The 21,146-nt window shown below is 38.3% G+C and overlaps 1 protein-coding gene across 1 annotated transcript in view; it reads right to left on the bottom strand.

Moving 5' to 3' along the window:
• Nucleotides 1-7,658: 7,658 nt before the first annotated feature.
• Nucleotides 7,659-21,146, bottom strand: part of cacna1fa (calcium channel, voltage-dependent, L type, alpha 1F subunit a) — a 32,009-nt gene continuing 18,521 nt past the window's right edge. The window contains exons 34-46 of the mRNA XM_051949028.1: nucleotides 20,525-20,616; nucleotides 20,093-20,252; nucleotides 17,933-18,060; nucleotides 17,727-17,823; nucleotides 17,014-17,116; nucleotides 16,795-16,896; nucleotides 16,480-16,604; nucleotides 15,208-15,548; nucleotides 14,968-15,114; nucleotides 14,346-14,728; nucleotides 12,817-12,929; nucleotides 11,672-12,004; nucleotides 7,659-8,663 (exon numbers count right to left, since the gene is read on the bottom strand). Of these exons, the coding sequence (XP_051804988.1) occupies nucleotides 8,457-8,663; nucleotides 11,672-12,004; nucleotides 12,817-12,929; nucleotides 14,346-14,728; nucleotides 14,968-15,114; nucleotides 15,208-15,548; nucleotides 16,480-16,604; nucleotides 16,795-16,896; nucleotides 17,014-17,116; nucleotides 17,727-17,823; nucleotides 17,933-18,060; nucleotides 20,093-20,252; nucleotides 20,525-20,616 (2,331 nt within the window). The 3' untranslated portion in view covers nucleotides 7,659-8,456. The remainder of the gene's footprint in view (nucleotides 8,664-11,671; nucleotides 12,005-12,816; nucleotides 12,930-14,345; nucleotides 14,729-14,967; nucleotides 15,115-15,207; nucleotides 15,549-16,479; nucleotides 16,605-16,794; nucleotides 16,897-17,013; nucleotides 17,117-17,726; nucleotides 17,824-17,932; nucleotides 18,061-20,092; nucleotides 20,253-20,524; nucleotides 20,617-21,146) is intronic.

Consider the following 21,146-nt stretch of genomic DNA (forward strand, 5'->3'; position numbering starts at 1 on the left):
AGACACAAGGAGATGAAGAGGGCTGAAGAAAAAGGTCGGCGAAGGTTTGCGAGCTGCTTCCAGTCATTATGAGGTAGCACGGCCGGCCTCCATCGACCACGCAGCTGCTTATACCAGAAACGTGTTCTCCCTTTTTGTCGACCCTGTAGGCTAAACTTATTTGAGAAGCTGAGGAAAGTTCATGGAGAGTTCACAAACACGCACACAGAATAATAATCATTATAGCCTACAGTTCTACACACTCATGTACCCTGTAAAAATACAGTTGAAAACAAGCAGCTGTGGTCAACATGATTTTGCTATATTTTTACAGTGTTATAAGTGCCAAAACAGTTCATTACATTATAATTGATGAGAGTGGAATATTGACTGTTTAATACTGTAACCACTCTTTCCAATAATATAATGTATTTTTAAAACATCGCCACTTTAATCTAGAATTGTACAGTTTAATTTAGCAGATGCTTTTATCCAAAGTTATGTACATATGAGAATAGATACAACAAAAGCAAGGATCTAGTCTGGATAAGTGCCAAAACAATCAACATTAACTGTAACTAGAGTTCCCTTCTTGTAAAATTTTGAAATTGAATTTTTAAAAACATATACCCGAAACACCGAAAACAAAAAAAATGATCAAAGAGTAGTTACATTCTTCTGGAACATTTACAGTTATGGAAAAAATATTAAGGCAGCCTTGTTTTCTTCAATTTCTTTTTTTTTATGCCTGGTACCACTAAAGGTATATTATCTGAAGAATACAATAAACACCACAAAAATGCAGCTGATTCCGTAATACTTCATGTCCTATTTGACATGCTTAGCCTTAATTGTATTCCCAGAGTATTTAAGAGCCCATTTCATGTCATGAGCAGCACTGCACATGCAAAGGCCTAGAGTGGTTTCCTGCTGACATTCAAGCTGTAGCACAACTCAGAAGTTGTCAGCTCTCACATAATGCCTAAAAAGAATTATGTGAAGCCACAAAGGCAGCATCTTGGCACTGCTGGAAATTGGCATGAGTGAGAGACAGGTAGTGGAAAAAACTGAAGATCTCCAACACAGCTGTTCATTACATCAAGAAAAAACAAGCCCAACATGGTTCTACCAAACTGCTAGCTGGTCACAGCAGGAAACGTCTTTCTACCCCACCAGATGACCGTGCACTCATCTGTTCCTGTGTCAGGAATCATCATCAGACCTCCAGGGACCTTAAAAATGAGTGGGCACTGTGGAGAAATGTGACTTGTTTGGTAAGGACAGTTTGAAATCAACTTCTTGAAGCTGGTCTGAAGTCACACAGGGCATGGAAGATAAATTTTACAGTTTTGTACATTTTAACGCAATTTCATTCCCACATTTGTGAAAGAAAAGCATAACACTTTTTGAAAAAGTCTGTGACTAAACCATCCAATCTGACAAAGGATATTTAAATGCTGAGTCACAGTAAAAGGAGGAATGCACTAGCCTAGCTGCGCTAGACAACCCACGGCAACGAATTTAATTCTCTGCCAGGGTCGGTCTAGTTATCCTCGGTAAGCCTCGAGGTTGGATGCTCCTAAAACTGGCCGACGAATCACCATGAAGTGTAGAGTCAGAAGGCGGGACGATTCTTACAGGAACAACCGGAAACAATTAACCTAGCCCACGGCAACGAATTTAATGCTCTGCCAGGGTCGACAACAAAAACGACAACAGTCATTGACCTCCATTAGTGCCGACTCTGAATAATCTTTCTGTTAACATGTCTGTAATATACTTGAGCTTCACCCATTGACTGTATAAACAAGGCTTCACTGAACTCTCGCATCCTCTGATTTCCGGCGCTCTAGGAGCTACGTCAGCCTATTCGTTGCGCTGATTGGTTGTATACCTACCCAATTGCTGCAGAGTGATTTGAAAGACAACCTTTTAGCCCGCCTCCCTCCCTGTCGAGAGTTCCTACACCCTTGTGTCTTCAGACCTGGGTCCAGCGCAGCTAGGCTAGGAATGCACTGGAATCATAAAAGAAACATATCATATCCCTAATTTCTGGGAAAAGACGACTCATTTACATACAGCAGCTCCTCATCATACACATAAAAAGCATGTATGTTTCTGGAGTAAACCAGCCCCTTATACTGAGCACCAAAAAGACCAAAAATGGGCCTTGGACTTCATTTTTGACTTCTATTTGAAATGCAATGCACAGCATCTCTTTCCCTGGTCTGCTCTCTCTCAACTCCCAGAGTCTCTCCCTGTTCGTCTCCTCCTTGTATGGTGAAATTAAGCAAATAGTAAAGCATATACAGGGCTCCAGACTGCGACTAAATGGTCGCATTTTGCAACAAATTCACCTTCCTGTCCTTCACTCCTTTCTTGTCCTCATTTCAGCTGCTTATAAGTTTAGACACATCCTTTGCTAGACAGCAAAAAGCGTGGAACCATTTTCTTTGATCTTTGTGAATTTTCTGACTTTTCGGCAGTGTCTTCGTCATGTCAAGAAACCTCTTTTTAGAGAAGCACTTCCTGTGCCGCTGGAATGGTTACAAAATAAAAGCCCATAGCATTTAAAATATGCCTTCAAAATAAAAGCCTGGAGAGAACGGTTATTTTAGCACAAGCAAAACAAAGGCTTGCAAAAAGTGATGAATTGATCAGCAGACCTTTATAAGAGTAATTTACACGTGATTTGGTATAAATATATAACATGCACATGCATAACACATGCCTGTGCTCAGCACAAGGTCAATTTCATTAAAGTTTTCATCTGTCGTAAATTATGCTTCAACTGAGTAGCTTTGGCAGAGTACTGCACTCTGAGTTCTTTTCTTGTTATGTTGTGTCAACTGCTGAACTATAAAATGTGAATTGAAAACATAGTTTCTGCATTTATTGTGCAAGTATTTATCAGTAATACAGTGAAAATGAGAGGAAATGTGAATATTTACTTTGCAAGTCGATTTTGGTGTGCACCCCTAAATTTTCTGCTTGCACTCCTAAAATTTTAAGTTAGGGGCCACTGTGCGCCTCGTAAAAAAAAGTTAGTCTGGAGCCCTGAATATAGATAATTAGGAAAATGTAATGAAGATATCCTGTTTAGAATGAAGTCTACTGATATCTGTTAAATGTGCTTCTAGAAAGCATTTAATGTGGGGAGACCGCATGACTTCCATGACATATATGTAAAATTATATTGTGAATGGATGTTTTTCTTTGTCAGCTTAACAGGTGCTGTTTTGCGTGCCACTATTCTCTGTTTGTTTTCTTACCTGGTTCTTCCTGACCTCCACTCTCCTCTCCTTCTTCTTTTTCATCTCGTCCTCTTTAGACTGACAATCATACACAAACAGATTGTATTCAACTAAATGAATAAATACATAAATATGAAAAAATACCAATAAGAATAGGAATAAATAACATCCTCTCTCTCTCTCTCTTTGTACTGTCAACCTAAATGCAAATAACCAAAAAATGCATTTTATATCTAATAAGAGATATAAACACTAATACATTGATCCAACTTACAGCATTACTCTTGATAGATAAACAATTTGAACTTACACTCTTACCTGAACCTGGCTCTTTAAAAAAAAAAAAAAAAAATTAATCTTATGTCCATGATGAGGCTGTCTGTCTGTCTGTACACACACACAATAGGAGTTATAATGTTAATTAGCTAGTCAGTAGCACCTTGGCTTTAATATTAACACATGCACTGACACAACAGCTAGCTTCTCTCAGTCCAGTTCAAGCAGACACTGACCACCTGTAACGTTTGCTAGCTAGAAAAAATGTCAGCTAACTCCTACCTAACAACATAAACAGTAACCTGTGATTAAATGCAGCAAAATGAGGACTTGTAATGATAACAAAGTGTTGGTATTGAGTGGTAGAAGTTAAGAATTGAGCCACATATCCTAGTTTAAACCAGGTACTTACACCACTACAACACATTACCCTCAGTGGGAGGCAGCACTTAGCTCTGTGCAGGTAGAGGCTCAGACCATAGCTCAGACAGCCGAGTTGGGAAGCTGGACGGGATCAAACCATTTTTGAGGCAAGATGGAGGGGGGTGCTGTATTTTTGTTGTTAAAACATTACGTATCAACCAAGTTCTGTATGATTTTTACACTTTTCTGGTTCGTTAAAAAAAGGACATGCGATGCCAAAAAGTTTTTAAAAATATCTCTCAAATTTAAAGGGTACTGGGATTTAATTTAGGAGTGCTTGAGCACCCCCCAAAATGGGCTAGAAACGCGTATGTCCAATGCAATCCACTTTTATTTACTTTTATTTCCTTATTAGTACAACTTTTGTTGCAGCATCAAATCCTGTAGACAAAGACTCATAGATGCAGAGTTACAGAGTGTAACCAGCATTGCCTTGATTCTCTGGGCAACCAATCAACCAATCAGAGCAGACCAAGCTTTTAAGGAAGGCAACCTTAAAGAGACAGGACCTAAAACGGAGCGTTTCAGACAGAGGTGCAAAGAGGTGCTACAGTAATGTACAGTACACTAAAAATAATGTGTTTATTTTAACTGTTAACCCATGTAAAGATATTCTAGTGAAATCCAAAATAAAATTATAAACCAGTAAATGTGCATAAGATGGGCTCTTTAATTTTTATACAGCAAATGTATTAACATAAAACAATTTCATGTAGTCCATCATCTAGTCCTTCAAATCCTGTCCCAACTAAGCTGCTGGTGGATGTTTTACCCCTAATTAACACTTTCATATTCTGCTCAATTTATCTTTATTACCGGAGCATTTACTGTAGGCTTTTATGGTTGCTGCATTTAAAGCTCTACTTAAAAAGCTTTCTCTTGATCAGGATGCAGCAAACTATAGAGAGGCTATCAAATTTTCACTTTACCTCTGAATTTCTTTAACAAGCTGCTGCAAATTAGCTCTGTGGATATTTGCATAGGAAACATTTTCAGCACTGTTTAACCAGCTGGGTCTCAGTCTCTATGTTGTCCTGCTAGATCTCACAGCTGCATCTGACACCAGTGATCATCAGTATTTTATTACACAGACTAAAATATGTTATTGGGATTAAAGGAATCACACAAGGTTGGTTTAATTCATTTTTATCAAACAGATTTCAATTTGTTTGTGTTTTCAAGCACATGAAAATTAGCCATGGAGTTCTGCTCACTTAGAACTGATACTTTTCAGATTGTTCATGCTTTAGACGGTATTATTATCAGGAAGTGCTGCACAAAGTTCCCCTGGTGACACTAAGTTATATTTATCACTGAAGCCACATGAAACAGATCAGTTAGTCAAACTTCAAGCATCTGTGAAAGGCAGAAGGCCTGGATGACTTGAAACTTCTGAACTCAGGTAAAAGTAAAGTCATTTTGTTTTGACCTAAAATTCAGAAAGCCCATATTTACTCTGGGCAGCACCGGCTCTGGTCAGTCTGTGTCAGTTCATAAAGAATTCAGCAAGACTTTCAGACTTCCACTCAGTCTTCATAAAGTATTAATTGTGGCCAAAAGCTAAGTTCTATGAAACTTTCCAGCAAAAAATTTGAGAATTCTATATTTTCACTCAGCTGGAAATCTCTCTGTTCAACATCTGCTGAAATATAAATCCCAGCTTCACGAAGTGTGGTGAAGACAGTCAGAAAAAAGTTTTGAGCAGATTTAAACAATCGATTATCTCCTGCCAAATGACACAGAAATTTATCAAATGTTCAAAATGATCAACATCTACTGAAATTAGAAGCCTCAAAAGCGGGTGAAATGTTGGTCAAAGACTGTATTTTAACCCTTCTGTTGTCCTCATTTACAGGCACCAAAAAATATTGTTTCTTTGTCTGGAAAAAATCCAAAAAATTAGCAAAAAAAAAAAACTCCCAAAATTTCTGAAAATTTTCAAAACCTTTTGGAAGAAAACTCCAATAATTAAATTCAAAGTTTCCCTTAAAATTTTTATTTCAAAAAATCCCCCAAATTTGACAAAAAAATCTTTTAAATATCTTCAAAAAATGAGTTAAAATCTTCCTAAAAAGAATCTAAAAATATCTAAAGTGATTTCATATATATAAGTAAAACATCTAATATTTTCTTTAAGAACATTCACAAAAAAATATCAACCAAAATCCAATGAATTTTGCTGGATTTTGGTCGATTTTTTGTGAATGTTCTTAAGAAACATTTCTAACATTTTTTTCCCGCCAAAAAATGTTCAGAGATTTCCCAATAATGCTTAAAATGTGGACATCAGAAGTTTCACAGTGAAAATATTTTTTTCCCCCACATTATCAAACTTTAAAACGGGTTAATTTTGACCCACAGGACGACATGAGGGTTAAGTAGGAAATATGAATACATCTATATATATATATCCATACATTTACCTCTTTCCTCAATTTCTGAGGGCCAATAATTACTAGTTTTGCTGCCGATAAAGCAATTTAGTCTATCAAATTTGCTGGAAACTATTTAATCTGTGTCCTCACCAAATATAACGGCTTTTGGAGTTCTGTCTCTGGACATATTAAAATAGCTTCTCAAAGGAGACATTTTTGTGGGAGACTACAAGTCTGAAAACATCAAATTCTCAATTTTTTATTATTATTTTTTTTAACTTTTGGGTCCCAGATAACAAATGAGTAAACTTACTTCTTGGTTGAACTAATATAATTCCTTATTGTACCAATATTTCAAGGAAAAGTCTTAATTAATCCAAAAGTTCTGACAGGAGCCAGAAAAATATGTCATATTTCTCTCATGTTAGATTCACTGTAAAATCCAGAATGGAATTTAAATTTCTCCTCCTCACATACAAAGTTCTTAACGACTGAGCTCTGCTGTATCTTGAAGAGCTATCATTCTGGTAGAACACTTTGTTGTCAGACTGCAGCTTTACTTGTGGCTCCTTTGCTGTGGAAGCAGCTCAGTTTGGGTTCAGGAGGGACTCAGTCTCTGCTTAAACCTTTCCTTTTTTTTTTTTTATTACAAAACTTATATTTAAGGCTGCTCAGATTGACCCTGCACCATTCTTTAGTTATGCTGCCATAGAAATAGACTGCCAGGGGAATTTCCCATGATGCACTCAGAGCGTCTCCATACATTTGCATCCCATAATTGCATGTCATTAACTTTTCGTCTCCTATAGTTTGTTTTTCACTCTCCGTGCTCTGTTCTTCTTCTGCAGCTATCTGTGGCTCTAGAGCTGCATGATTTAGATCCGTGGTTTCTGCATCCACTAACCTGATTAAACATTATTGAGAACATAAAAGGAGATAATATAAAGACACAAATGAAAAACTGGACCTCACAAATTAAGTCTCCATTTAATCCACTTAGGATTTTGCAGCCATGTAAACTGCCCTGTTCATAACATCACACCAACACAATAGCCTTGAACAATGCACACGCATGGCTTACCGCTTTAGACGTGTCTTTTGTTTGAAGGGGGAAGTGAAACCCAGATGTTGTCCATCTGCTGGTCCATTAATGGCTGATTATGTAATTCGCTGATTACATTTCACAGTGGTTTTTCACATCCGCGATAAAATAAAGAACCTTTGAGCTCAAGTGCACTGATTGGAACGACACACGGTTACTGCACAAGAAAAAAATAACACATACACTTGAGAAAACATTATTTTTTTTATTTGTGCACATCCGCTACCGGAATCAGAATCAGAATCAGAATCAGAATCAGAATATTTATTGTCATTGTCACAGAACAACGAAATTGCGCTCGGAGCATCCATACAGCACAGTTGATAAAGTGCAAAAAAACCCTCACAGTAATAAATATCCTAAATAGCCCAGTACAAAAAAACCCCACAATAATAAATACTAAATACCGTAAATCACCCAGTGCAACAAAGACATAAGCATTGGGGAAGAAGGATCACGAGAGAGGGGGGTGGTGAATAGTGACATTCTGCAATCTTTTTTTTTATTTTTTATTTTTTTCCCTCCCAGATAGTCACAATAAATCAAAAATGTAATTTAGATAGTTTTGCTTTACGGGTGCATGTTGCATCTTAGAGGATATTCAATGTTTAAATATTTCTCTAAAATAGCTACTGCTGCTGGAAACTCACAATCTGTGTACAAAGAACTATTGAGCTGCATGTACAGTATGAGTTTAATATATTCCTATTTTACAGTTTATTATTTGCGCTGATTGTGACTGAATGCATGTGTATAAAGTGACAACAATTCAAGTACAGTACAAAACCAGAGTACAATGCAAAAAATAGTCCTTTGTAGTAACGCTGAGAACCGCAGAGGACTCTTCTGTGAAACACTGCAGTCAAAATGTTCATCAGCTGAGTCCTGCCGCATGCTGACATGTGCTCCCACAATCCGTGTGTGTGTGTGTTTTGGCATTCACAAAAAAAGTAAAATATACCTTATAGGATGTTCGACACATGAAAGATTTTGATCCTTTTTTATACAAACTTCATAATCAGAATTCACTTTCTCACGTTGCTGATCTCAGTAAGAAATCACACAGTTCATTTCGTCGGCCAGCTCGTCCTCAAAGCGGGATATGGACTGACTGGCTCCTCGTGCTATCAGGTCAGCAGCAGCGCTCTCCATGTCATCCAGACTCATGTGACAGGCTTCTGCAATCTCCCGCTTGGCAAAGTTCACAAACTTCGGGTCCCTAGCGTAGACGCCGAGACCCTCGGAGATCAAGATCTGTTGTTGGTGAGAAAAACAGTAATGTAAGAAAAGATTCTGCTGTCAGCCTCTTATTTGTGTCGGTCGTTATGTTCAACGCAGAGAGGATTTCATCAGCTGAGAGCCACTTAGTCACATTGAAATACAGTGTTGTCACCAGCAAGCAGCAGCTTAGTTTCTTTAGTTCTCCTGCCACAATATAAACAGCGCAAGTGCATTAGAAGAATGACAAGTATTAAATTACTCCAAGAAAATTTAAAAAGTGGTGCATAGATATATGAGTGTCAAACTGTTCAGAAATAGAATAATCTTTTTCCTGTTAATAATCTTCCTGTTGTTATTGCCTGTGTGGCATTTACAGTAGACAACAAAGCATTGACATCCAAGTATCTGAACCCTCGTGTCGTCATGTGGGTCAAAATTGACCCGTTTTGAAGTTTGAAAATGTGGGAAAAAAAATATTTTCACAGTGAAACTTCTGATGTTCACATTTTCAACATTTCTGGGAAATTTGTGAACATTTATTGGTGGAAAAAAGAAATGTTAAAAATGTTTCTTGAGAACATTCACACAAAAATCAGCCAAAATCCAGTGAAATTCGCTGGATTTTGGTTGATTTTTATGTGAATGGTCTTAAAGAAAATATTAGAAGTTTTATTGATATATATAGAATCACTTTAGATATTTTTAGGATTTTTTTGGGAAGATTTTTACTAATTTTTTGAAAATATTTAGAAGAAATTTCTTGCCAAATTTGGGGGATTTTTTTTAAAAAAAAATAAAACTTTTAAGGTTAATTTTTAAGGAATTATTGGAATTTTCTTTCTGAAGGTTTTGCAAATTTTCTGAAATTTGGGGGATTTTTTTGGCTGAATTTTTGGATTTTTTTCAGACAAGAAAACAATATTTTTTCATGACCATAAATGAGAACAACAGGAGGGTTAAAGGACGGGGTCACAATCTTCTACTCTGTCTTGAACAATAGTAAGGTGCAAGTATTACCAGTGAAACCATTATACACACGTGGACAAAATTGTTGGTACCCCTCAGTTAAAGAAGGAAAAACCCACAATTCTCACTGAAATCACTTGAAACTCACAAAAGTAACAATAAATAAAAATTTATTGAAAATTAAATAATCAAAAACAGCCATTACTTTTGAATTGTTGATTAACATAATTATTTAAAAAAACAAACTAATGAAATAGGGCTGGACAAAAATGATGGTACCTCTATAAAAGATTGAAAACTATTTGACCAGAGTGACATGATTAACTCAGGTGTGTCATTTAATTGACATCACAGGTGTTTCCAAACTCATAATCAGTCAGTCTGCCTATTTAAAGGGAGACAAGTAGTCACCCTGCTGTTTGGTGAAAAGGTGTGTACCACACTGAACATGGACAACAGAAAGCGAAGGAGAGATTTGTCCCAGGACATCCGAAAAAAATTATAGACAAACATCTTAAAGGTAAAGGCTATAAGACCATCTCTAAACATTATTTATTTATTTAATTATTCAGAAGTTCAAGACCCACGGGACAGTAGCCAACCTCCCTGGACGTGGCCGCAAGAGGAAAATTGATGACAAATTGAAGAGACGGATCGTTCGAATTATATCCAAAGAGACCAGAGCAACCTCCAAAGAAATTAAAGGTGAACTCCAAGGCCAAGGTACATCAGTGTCAGATCGCACCATTCGTCGTTGTTTGAGCCAAAGTGGACTTCATGGGAGACGACCAAGGAGGACACCACTGCTGAAAAAAACTCATAAAAAAGCGAGACTGGAATTTGCAAAAATGCATGTTGACAAGCCACAAAGCTTCTGGGAGAATGTCCTTTGGACAGATGAGACCAAACTGGAGCTTTTTGGTAAGGCACATCAACTCTATGTTCATAGACTCAAAAACCAAGCATACGAAGAAAAGAACACTGTCCCTACGGTGAAACATGGAGGAGGCTCAGTAATGTTTTGGGGCTGCTTTGCTGCATCTGGCACAGGGTGTCTTGAAAGTGTGCAAGGTACGATGAAATCTGAAGACTATCAAGGCATTCTGGAGAGAAATGTGCTGCCTAGTGTCAGAAAGCTTGGTCTCAGTCGCAGGTCATGGGTCTTCCAACAGGACAATGATCCAAAACACACAGCCAAAAACACCCAAGAATGGCTGAGAGAAAAGCGTTGGACTATTCTAAAGTGGCCTTCTATGAGCCCAGATCTGAATCCCATTGAACATATGTGGAAGGAGCTGAAACATGCCATTTGGAGAAGACACCCATCAAACCTGAGACAACTGGAGCTGTTTGCTCATGAGGAGTGGGCCAAAATACCTGTTGACAGCTGCAGAACGCTCATTGACAAATACAGAAATCGTTTAATTGCAGTGATTGCCTCAAAAGGTTGTGCAACAAAATATTAAGTTATGGGTACCATCATTTTTGTCCAGCCCTATTTCATTAGTTTGTTGTTTTTAAATAATTATGTTAATCAACAATTCAAAAGTAATGGCTGATTTTGATTATTTAATTTTCAATAAATTTTTATTTATTGTTACTTTTGTGAGTTTCAAGTGATTTCAGTGAGAATTGTGGGTTTTTCCTTCTTTAACTGAGGGGTACCAACAATTTTGTCCACGTGTGTACCTGCTGTAATCACTCCTACTAATGCTGGCCATTAAAAGCTGCCTTCCTCATATGATTCCAATTACGACAAACTTTCCAATCCTGGGTTTGGCTAAATATCTATCCTAAAGATCAACGGTGGCAAATTAAACGCATCAACAGGTTGTCAAATCCAGAAAATATCTCTCAAAGTTGCAGTCCAGTTGCAGAAAAGCTCCTCTATCAGGCAATGTTTGGTGTCAGACTTCAAAACTGTTAGCCTATCTTTTACTCTAGCTGTTAAAATGTCACAAGATATAGGTGGAAAAATCTGGTTTTAGCTTTAAAACCTCTCTAAACCCAACTGCCAGAGGGTTGGCTGTTACATTTTCTCAGTCACAAAAATCACCCGGCCTGCAATTACTCACCGACTCCACCAGACTGTCTGCGCTGCCTTTGTTGACGAGGCCCTGGTTGACAGGAGGCGGCATCCTGACGCTTGTGAAGGTCCTGGTCTGACCGGGGTACCAGCCGGGTCGACGTCCTGCTGGGAGGCTGGCAGAGCCGTCATTCCACAGCGGCTGACTGGTACCGGTGGCTTCGTCCACCAGGATCATGGGAGTGTAGATGAGCTTGCCCCTGCGCCCTGAGGGGGCAATTATTCCGGGAACAGGAGTGGCGCCAGCTGCTGTTGTGTTCACCCAGGAGGCGGATGACATCGAAGAAACGCTGCTGGGCCGTGAGTCCAGGCTGTGCTGGGTCTGACAGAGGACAGAAGAAGAAGAAGAGGACTAGTGAATCAAGATGAGAAACACTCCAAATTGCATTCTTTGAACTTTAAGTATGTAGTGCAGCTGCCTTCACAAAGGACCTACTGCTTCATGCCGAATTCATGCAATTCGCACAAACTGCTTTGTCATAATATTGTGCCTGAAACTTTGACTGTTGCAGTGCAAAATTAGCTGTCATCTGTCCATGTGTTCTCGGCAGCTCAAGCTTGTTTATGCTCATACAAAACATTGTGACATATGTGATGTAACTCTGCAGAGGATTGTGGGTTTAAAAAGCTTGCTGGTTGGAAAACTGCAAAATCTGGCTGGATGTACAGAGACATCCTGGCACTTGTGGCATACTGCATGTGACATACCATGTATTGTAAGCCTACTGTTGCCTACTATTTAGTCTAGAGGGTGGGCCATCAGCTTCTATATATAGGAAAATGTATAATGTATATTTTTTTATGTTTCAGATATCCTAGAAGACGCATTTGACGCTATCTTTGGGGGCAGTTGAAGGCCATGGTGTATCAGGTGAAGATACGAGACATAAATCATCTTAAGGAATGTATCACCAACGCCATTAGAAGCATAACGTCAACTGTGCTAACGCAAATTCATCAGCAGTGGAAACAATGGCAATCATATATAGAGCACATTCTATAAATAAAAACATAAAATGTTTATTTTTCCTATGAATGGAAACTTATGGCCCACCCTGTAGTAGTATGGTTACTGGAATGCATCCTCTGTGAATGATTACTAGCATTTTGAGAGTGTGTGTGCCGTTGTTCCACCTGTAGACGAGATCTGGATGGAGACGTGTTCCCATGGTAGGTTCCTGGGATGGGGAGGTCGTCCACGCTGCTCTGTGGCCTCAGACACTGGAAGTTAAAGGCAGGCTTACGGCCTGAAAACAAGAAGCAGGTGGAGGTGTTAGAAAACTGAGCTAGGTGCAAAACTGTAAGCCTTTTTGGAGAGATTTAGCATCATCAGGTCTAGATTAATCCATTAGGAGCCCTGGGTATCAAGTCACCATCCGTTTATGTTCTGATTGACAATGAGAATCTCTGCAAATGTCAGATGGAAAGACTAATTCCAATCTGCTTCAGTGCTGCACACTTATAGCGAAGAAAGTTTAGGATCCCAGGGCTGCTTTGCCTATTGTAATCCAACCACGAACATTTAAAGTGAATAATTCCACAGAAGAGAAAAGTAAGCAGTGAGCATCTTCTCATTATTCCAGCTACACAGAGTCTGATGGGTTTAGATAAATAAACACTGACTGCAAATATGTTCTGGAAAGGAATATGAATAACTCAGTTTTCTCAGCTGTGTTGGACAAATATTGCGACATATAATTGATTGTTTGCTTGGGCCATAAAACACCAGCAAGCAGTAAAACATCCCCATCATGTGTCCAAGTTCAAGACGGCCAGAGAAATTCAGTTTATGCAAGCTGAAGAAAAGCAACAAATGCTCACATTTGAGAATATGAAACAAACTATTTGGTATTTTTGTTTGAAATATTACTTAGTACTTTATTGCAGCTGTATGTCGGCTCAGTAACATGCCATGGAAACTCCATAACCTGGGGTGGGTTAAAAAGGCACTTTCTCTTAAGAAAAAAAACAAAACACAAAGAGCGCTAATCAGACCATCACAGCCAGAAACTGTAAAAAACAAAACAAAAAAATCCCACAATTCTTTGAACAAACCATACAAGATGACAGCCTATCTAAATCTAAGCTTAAAATCCAGATATTATATTAAAATCACTTTCATCTTAATAACTTGTAAAAAATTGTAACTATTTTCCCTAGCCCCATCTTGTAAAGAGCAAAAAAAAGTGACCTACCCGTGACCAAATAGTCACAAGACAAAAAATCAGGCTGAACTAGGTTGAACTACAGGCTGTGTTTATGGAGCAGATAGGAGACATGTATGGAAACTAATTTAAAATCTAAGCAGTAAAATATCTACAGTGTGTAGAGTTGCCTTTTTCCAGTATTGCTAATCCTTATGGACATTGTTGTATCTGTAAATTTCATGTTTTTTTTAATTTTGTGAAATAAATAAGCAAAGATATGCTGGAACCATAACTGCGTCATGCTGCACAGATGACATTTATGAGTTCTCTCCACTCTTAGTCATGGTCGTGCTGTTTCCATAGAGATGCAGGACTTTATATTGCAGTAAAAAATGAGCCCACGGTGAGTAAAAATGTGACGGGACCAGAAAACACTCCAAAATTGCTCAGGGATTGGAAAGTTAAAAATAAAAGGAAGAAAAAAAAAGAAACTAAATGAAGGCGTAAGTTTCTCACCTTTGGGTATGGAAGGAAGCAGTCGCCTCCTGACAAACTGCGCATCGCTGTTCTCATTCCCGTTGTAGCCGTTCCCGTTGTAACCGCTGCCATTTTCATTGCAGCCGTTCATCGTACTTCCATTTCCATTGGTGCTGATGATGCTGCCATTCCCATTGTAGCCTGTGTATCCGTTGCTATTGTATGCTTCTGTTGCGTAGGGAGTGGGACTTGCACCGACGCTTCCACCGTTCATGTTCGTGTCACTGTAGCCGTTGCTCACAAAGCCATTGTTTTGGTGAGGGTCATAAGGTGTTTCTCCAATGCTGCTCGCTCTTTCCAGACTCTGGACATTGTAGCCTGTCTCAGCTGGTAGAGGAGAAACAGCCTCTGGGTACACATATCTACAAAATCACAGAAATGGACAACAAAGTAAAACATGTTAGAAGTAGAGTTTTATACTTTGCTAGCTGTTTCCCCCATTGTTTCTGGTCTAGGATAGAGTGGATAATGGTTGTCTTATCTAACTCTTAGCAAGAAAGTGAATTCAAATATTTTCCCAAAATTCTGAATTATTCCTGTAATTAATTATTTATGACATTTATACTGCATCTCTCTTCCAATTATCTTTCTTCTTTCTCACCTGTCTACTGATGCTAGACTTGCAGCATCTCCTTCACTGTTGTAAACCTGCTCAACTCCAGCCGGAACAATTGATGCTTCAACTACAACTTGTCCTCCATCTGACACTTCTGGAGGAGGAGGAGGCAGCTCAGTCACAGAGTCAGCTCTGTTAGAGGAGAACCGGAGAGAACAGGCAAGTCAGGAAACAACTCCTGGCTTTTAAAGATTATAGTACCAACCTGTGAATTTATTATATTACCTGAAGGGCAGAGGCTCAGACCTCACAGGTTGCTCTGTCACAATGTTCAGACCTGCCAGGTCTGATCCTGGTTTCTGGTGCTCTTGCAAACCCGTCACCTGCTCGGTGATCACGTCCCCATTGGAGATCTTGGGCTCTGGTTCGACGATCACGGTCGTCTGCTCCACCAGCATGTCTAGACGAGGCATCGGAGTGCTGGCGGGAGTCGTGTTCGCTGAAGTTCCACTGTCGAATATCTCATCAGCCGTCATCTCTCCTTCTGTGGCCTCCTCCTCTTCCAGGTCACAGGCCATCGCCAAACGCATCTCTGGAGCCAAGTCCTGCAGCGTCCGCAGCCCTTGCTATGAACACACAAATATCGGTTAAAAGCTATTGTCTAGCACATATCCAAGCGCCATTTCTTTCAAAAATGTTCTGAGTTATTGTTCCTTCATGTGAAGCTTTACTGTACAGTAGAATGATCTGAAACCAGAATATCAAATCTGCATCTGAAGAGACAAGGTTTCTCCGTGTTAAAAACACAAAAGTAACACAAAACTAACTTTGTGCAGTACGAAGTACACTCATTTATGCAATGCACTTAAATGCATTTTAAGGGTTTTTAATTCTCTGGTACTTTATACTTCTACTTCACTACAATTTAGAGGCAAACATTGTACTTTTGACTCCAATTACATTTATTTGGTAAATTTATTTACCAGTTACCTTTCACATTCTGATTAATAATCCAAAATATGGCCAACAAATTCCAATAATTACTATTAGATTAAGATAAAACTCTATTGGGCCCCCTGTAGGGAATCATTTACAAACTACCCAGCAGTTTAAAAAAAATCCCCTTTATCAACTGATTCATTAAAGTACCAAATATATGAATGCATGCATAATTATAATAAAAAATATACATTATTCTGAAATGAGCCACTCTGCTTAAAGAGTACTACTATTTTGGGTACTTTTGTGTTTTTATTTAAGCGGAAATTTAAAAGCAGGACATTTACTTGTAGTGTTTCTACAGCACATCGTTGTTACTTTTACTGAAATACAAGATCTGAGTAGTTCTTCCACCTGTGATTTTGGGATATCAAAACACACCCGGAAGCAAACACGGTTTAATATTCAATTTCAACAAGTGTGATGTGAAAATGCTAAACTCTGACTGACTTTTCAGTGACGTAGAAGTCTTGATGTCCACAGATAAACTTTCAGAAATAAAAAAGACTGAGAATGAAAGAGAAGAAGTAGATGGAATTAATTTTTTTTTTAAATTACCTGCAGAGAAGCAGCTTTGTCCTTCCTTTTGGATTTCCTCTCTCTCTCTTTTCTCTTGCGGAACTTTTTAAAATAGTCTTGAATCAAGAAGCTGGCATAGAACTTCCCACTCGTCACCTCATCCCCTGAAGAAAAGGAAAAACTGACTGTTTAGATAGTGTTCAATGAATTCCAGTGATAAAAACATTTCTTTGGAAAGTGAGATTTATATAATATAAACTTTAGTTTTCAATTCTGTTTTTGAAAATAAAAGCTTCATTTCATATTTCTTTTCTTGTCATCATGGCAGACGGCTTTGTAATTTTTGTGGTGTACCTCTAGGGGGAGGAATGACTTCATCGATGAGTTTAGGCTTTGTGCGTTTCCAGAGCTTCTTAATAATCACCTTCAGCTCTTCATTCTGCTGGTCGATGGGCCCTGAGTGGAAGAACAGATCCTCACATGAAACCCTGGTGCCTATGAGTGAGCTAGTCTCATGGAAGGACAATGAGCTCGCATGATGTTCTGCTTTTGTGTATTTATAAGAGGTTGAACCTTCAGTCTTGATCTTGAGTGAAGTTCGCACCAGAGCAAAGAGAGTGGCGTTGAAAGTGACGGTCCCATCAGCATGCAGCGGGACATTCATAGCGACCAGTCTCTGAGAGGAAAACATGAGGCAGAAGAATTGGTTTATTTCTGTTCCTTCCATTAACCCTCGTGTTGACCCGGATTAAAGTTTAAATATATGGAAAAAATATGTATATTTTCACAGTGAAACTTCCGATGTTCACATTTTCAACATTTTTGGGAAATCTTTGAACATTCCCTGGTGGATAAAAAGAAATGTTAAAAATATTTCTTAAGAACATTCACAAAAAAAATCAACCAAAATCCAGCGAATTTCACTGGATTTTGGTTGATTTTTTTTGTGAATGTTCTTAAAGAAAATATTAGAAGTTTTAATGATATATATGTAATCACTTTAGATATTTTTAGGGTGTTTTTGGAAGATTTTTACTCATTATTTGAAAATATTTACAAGAATTTTCTTGCCAAATTGGGGGATTTTTTTAAAATAAAACTTTTAAGGGAAACTTTTAAGGAATTATTGGAATTTTCTTCCTGTAGGTTTTGCAAATTTTCAGAAATTTGGGATTTTTTTGCTGAGTTTTTGGATTTTTTCAGACAGGGAAACGATATTTTTAGGTGCTCAGAAGTGAGGACAACAGGAGGGTTAAGTGTGAAGCACTGAATGTGTGTTTACTCACTTTGCAAGCAACACGATGAGGACATAGTTTTCCAAAACCAAGGGGAGGCTGAATCCTGCGCAGCATAGTGACCACATCAATGTGTTTTATTCGACCGCTGCAAGAAGGAGATGAACACAGAGCTGATAATACAGATACAGAAACAGTGGGAATGAGGGTGGAAACCTTAGTGTAGACAGAGGAGGATGAAAGAAAATGAGTCTTACGTGGCCTCTGGATCATAGTCAGACCAAACTCTCTTAAACTCATCCAGATGGTGAGTCCCCAGCACGGTCCAGTCTCTTGTTAGATATTCAAAGTTGTCCATGATAACAGCAATGAACAAGTTGATAATCTGACAGAAGCACAGAAACGAAACACACATTTTTTAAGTACAATCATTTCATTTAATCTAAGTGAAAATGCTGCATCATTGAGTCTCAGACAGCTGTTCTGCGTCACTGTGCAGATGTTTGATACTAGATGCAGGAGTTAATGGAATTGATCTTTCATAAAGAGCTGTGATATGAATGTCAGTCCACCCTGTTTTGTGAATACAGCAAAACCCAGCAGGACACAGAGGTTCTGTTCTATTTTAGCTGCTGCTAAAGGTCGGAGACCACACACAGACTGATGGATGTCAGCTGTCCACAAGAGAAGAAGCCATAGAAGGAGTTCAAGAAACACAAGAAGAGACAGACTAAATATGAACCTGGACACTGTTGGTGTAAATCTTTGTTTAAGGAGCAACAAGGCAGCTTAGACTGAGAAAAGGGTCAAACTAAGAGCATGATTAAATGGACATTTTACAAATACATGGACTGGATCAGAAATACGATGTGAATGATTACAGAGTTTTAATATTAAAGAGAGCTTGAGTTTGTGGAATTTGGTCAGTCTATGTCGGTGCATCCAGAATACGTTTTTGCACTGTCTAAGATTTTGTTGACAGTGTATGCATTTGTTATTTAGTGCCCAAAAAAGCTTTGCAAAACATTTTAACAGAATCTTGACAATTTCAAGTGTTTTCACACCTGTGAATTTTCATGTTTTACTCTAAAAAATGTCTTAACCGAAAAGCTGTTTAAACTGTTCAATATCTGCAGAAAAGTAACTTTTGCTGTCATGAAGTTTAGTGAGGACACAGGCAAACGTGTTTTCAGCAGATATTAATGATTGAATTGCTGCAGCAGAAGTTGCATTTTAACTAGTGGCCCTTGAAAATAGAAAAAAAGTACAACATTTATAGATTCATTAATGTCTCACTTGTCTTGCTTTTATTGCGCTTATCAAACCGTGTTTCAATAAATTTATAGAATAGATGTATTTTATCAGTTTCTCTGTTAAGTGTTCATTTCAACTATATGAATGGGAACATTCAGTGAGGTCAAATAAGCCTCGTATGTTGTTACATTTCAACACAAAAACGTGACAGTTGCATCATGGATGTGCAGCCGACAAATCTGCAGCAACTATGAGACGCTATCATGTCAATACGGACCAAAATCTCTGAGGAATGTTTCCAACACCTTGTTGAAAGTATGCCACGAAGAATTAAGACAGTTCTGAAGGTAAAACAAGGTTCAACCTTTTACTAACAAGATGTACCTAATAAAGTGGTCAGTGAGTGTATATACACTTACAGGAACTTCCTGGGCTCCAAAACCAGTCCATTTCAAAAATATTGTACTTTTTTCATTTTCAAAGGACAGGGATTATGAATGTAGCATTTCCTGGTCCCATTTAATCATTCAGATCTTCTGGAAACTGTTTAGTCTGTGTCTTCACTAACTTTCATGCCTGCAGTAATGAAAGACACCAGTTTATGATGACTCACACATTGTAATGTGTCACTGCCAATAATTTTAGGCAGTAAATCTGGAACTCAGTTTGTTGTATTTTTTAGTTCTACCATTTCCACTTCAGGTGTGCAGCAGCTTGATCATTTATGAGGATGGACCCTGCTCCTCTGAGGGCTAAAGTCACCTTCATTCCAGCCATTTCATGTCTTAAAATAGCACTGAGGACACAAAACCGCGACCAAAATATTTGCAAGTTTTTTAAAACTCAGGATGTTGTGATGTGGGTCTGCTGTCTGGATTAATAAAATCCATGGATGGGAGTTCACTGAGGAGCTGGGAGTTGGAGAAGACGGGGTAAGCTTTTAAAATGCTGCTGTTGTAACACTATCCTCACTGCTTTCATCTGACTTTGATTCCACTGGACCAGAGAGCCCATAAAACACAAGTCTGAATTAATTATACCTAAATTTAATTTGGAGTCAGGAGGCTGTGTTCCAGAAGAGGGAACATGTTTTACTACAAATGATCTAAGAAGGAAGCGATTAAAAAAATAAATCGTCCCTAATCCTCCGAGGCTTCACTCACCAGGTAAGCACAGAGCATGAAGAAGCTGATGAAGTAGATGTAGGACAAGTTGCTACCACAGCTGAACTCTTCACCAGGCTCAGTGTCAGATTCTGGGTCACAGCGTCTGCCGGGCAGAGCTGCCAACATGATCTCCTGCCACTGCTCTCCTGTGGCACACCTACGAGGAGGCAGGAGGCAGCGTTTTCATTTATCCGTTACTCACACACTGACATCTAGACCTTCTAGACTCTCTGAAAGGACAAGCGTGAAATTCATTTGAGTTTGCCAGCGAAAGGAATCATGTGCTGGAGCAAAACTTGGAGCTAAAAATAAATGCAGCACGATAAAAGCTGTTGATAAACGCAGCATAAATTCTGGTATTATCTGAAGGAAGTAGAGTGATGTATAAACATGCTTAGAAAAGGACTGTTTCTTGCTGAGATGACTCACCTAAAAAGTACCAGAACAGCCATGAAGAAAGTCTGGAAGTTGCAGTTTCTGTTGATGTGTGTGTCGTCATCAACGGCCACTTTCCCAAACGTCTGAAGTTAAAACAGTCAGTGAGAAACAATTAAAACAAAGGATCAGTGTTAGTTTCATTTTAATTCAGACTGCTTAATTGGCACTACTATCATGTTAACATCACTACCAAAGCTTTAAAAGAGGATTATAATTCAACAATAAAGAGGTAAAAATTGATTTGACAAGAACCCAGTGAACTACAGTCCGGTGTCCTTGTTTTGATAATTAATTATGATTGGCAGTGAAACAGAAATGATTTTATCTGATTAAAAGCCTTTGTTTTAACCCTCCTGTTGTCCTCATTTACTGGCACCAAAAAATATTGTTTTCTTGTCTGAAAAAAATCCCCCAAATTTCTGAAAATTTGCAAAACCTTCAGGAAGAAAATTCCAATAATTCCTTAAAAGTTTCCCTTAAAAGTTTCACTGGAAAAAATAGCCCAAACGTGGCAAGAAAATTCTTGTAAATATTTTCAAAAAATGAGTAAAAATCTTCCAAAAAATCCCAAAAATGTCTAAAGTAATCACATATATATCAGTAAAACTTCTAA

The sequence above is a fragment of the Acanthochromis polyacanthus genome, chromosome 6 (assembly GCF_021347895.1).
Source record: "Acanthochromis polyacanthus isolate Apoly-LR-REF ecotype Palm Island chromosome 6, KAUST_Apoly_ChrSc, whole genome shotgun sequence".
In the NCBI taxonomy this organism is placed as follows: Eukaryota; Metazoa; Chordata; class Actinopteri; family Pomacentridae; genus Acanthochromis; species Acanthochromis polyacanthus.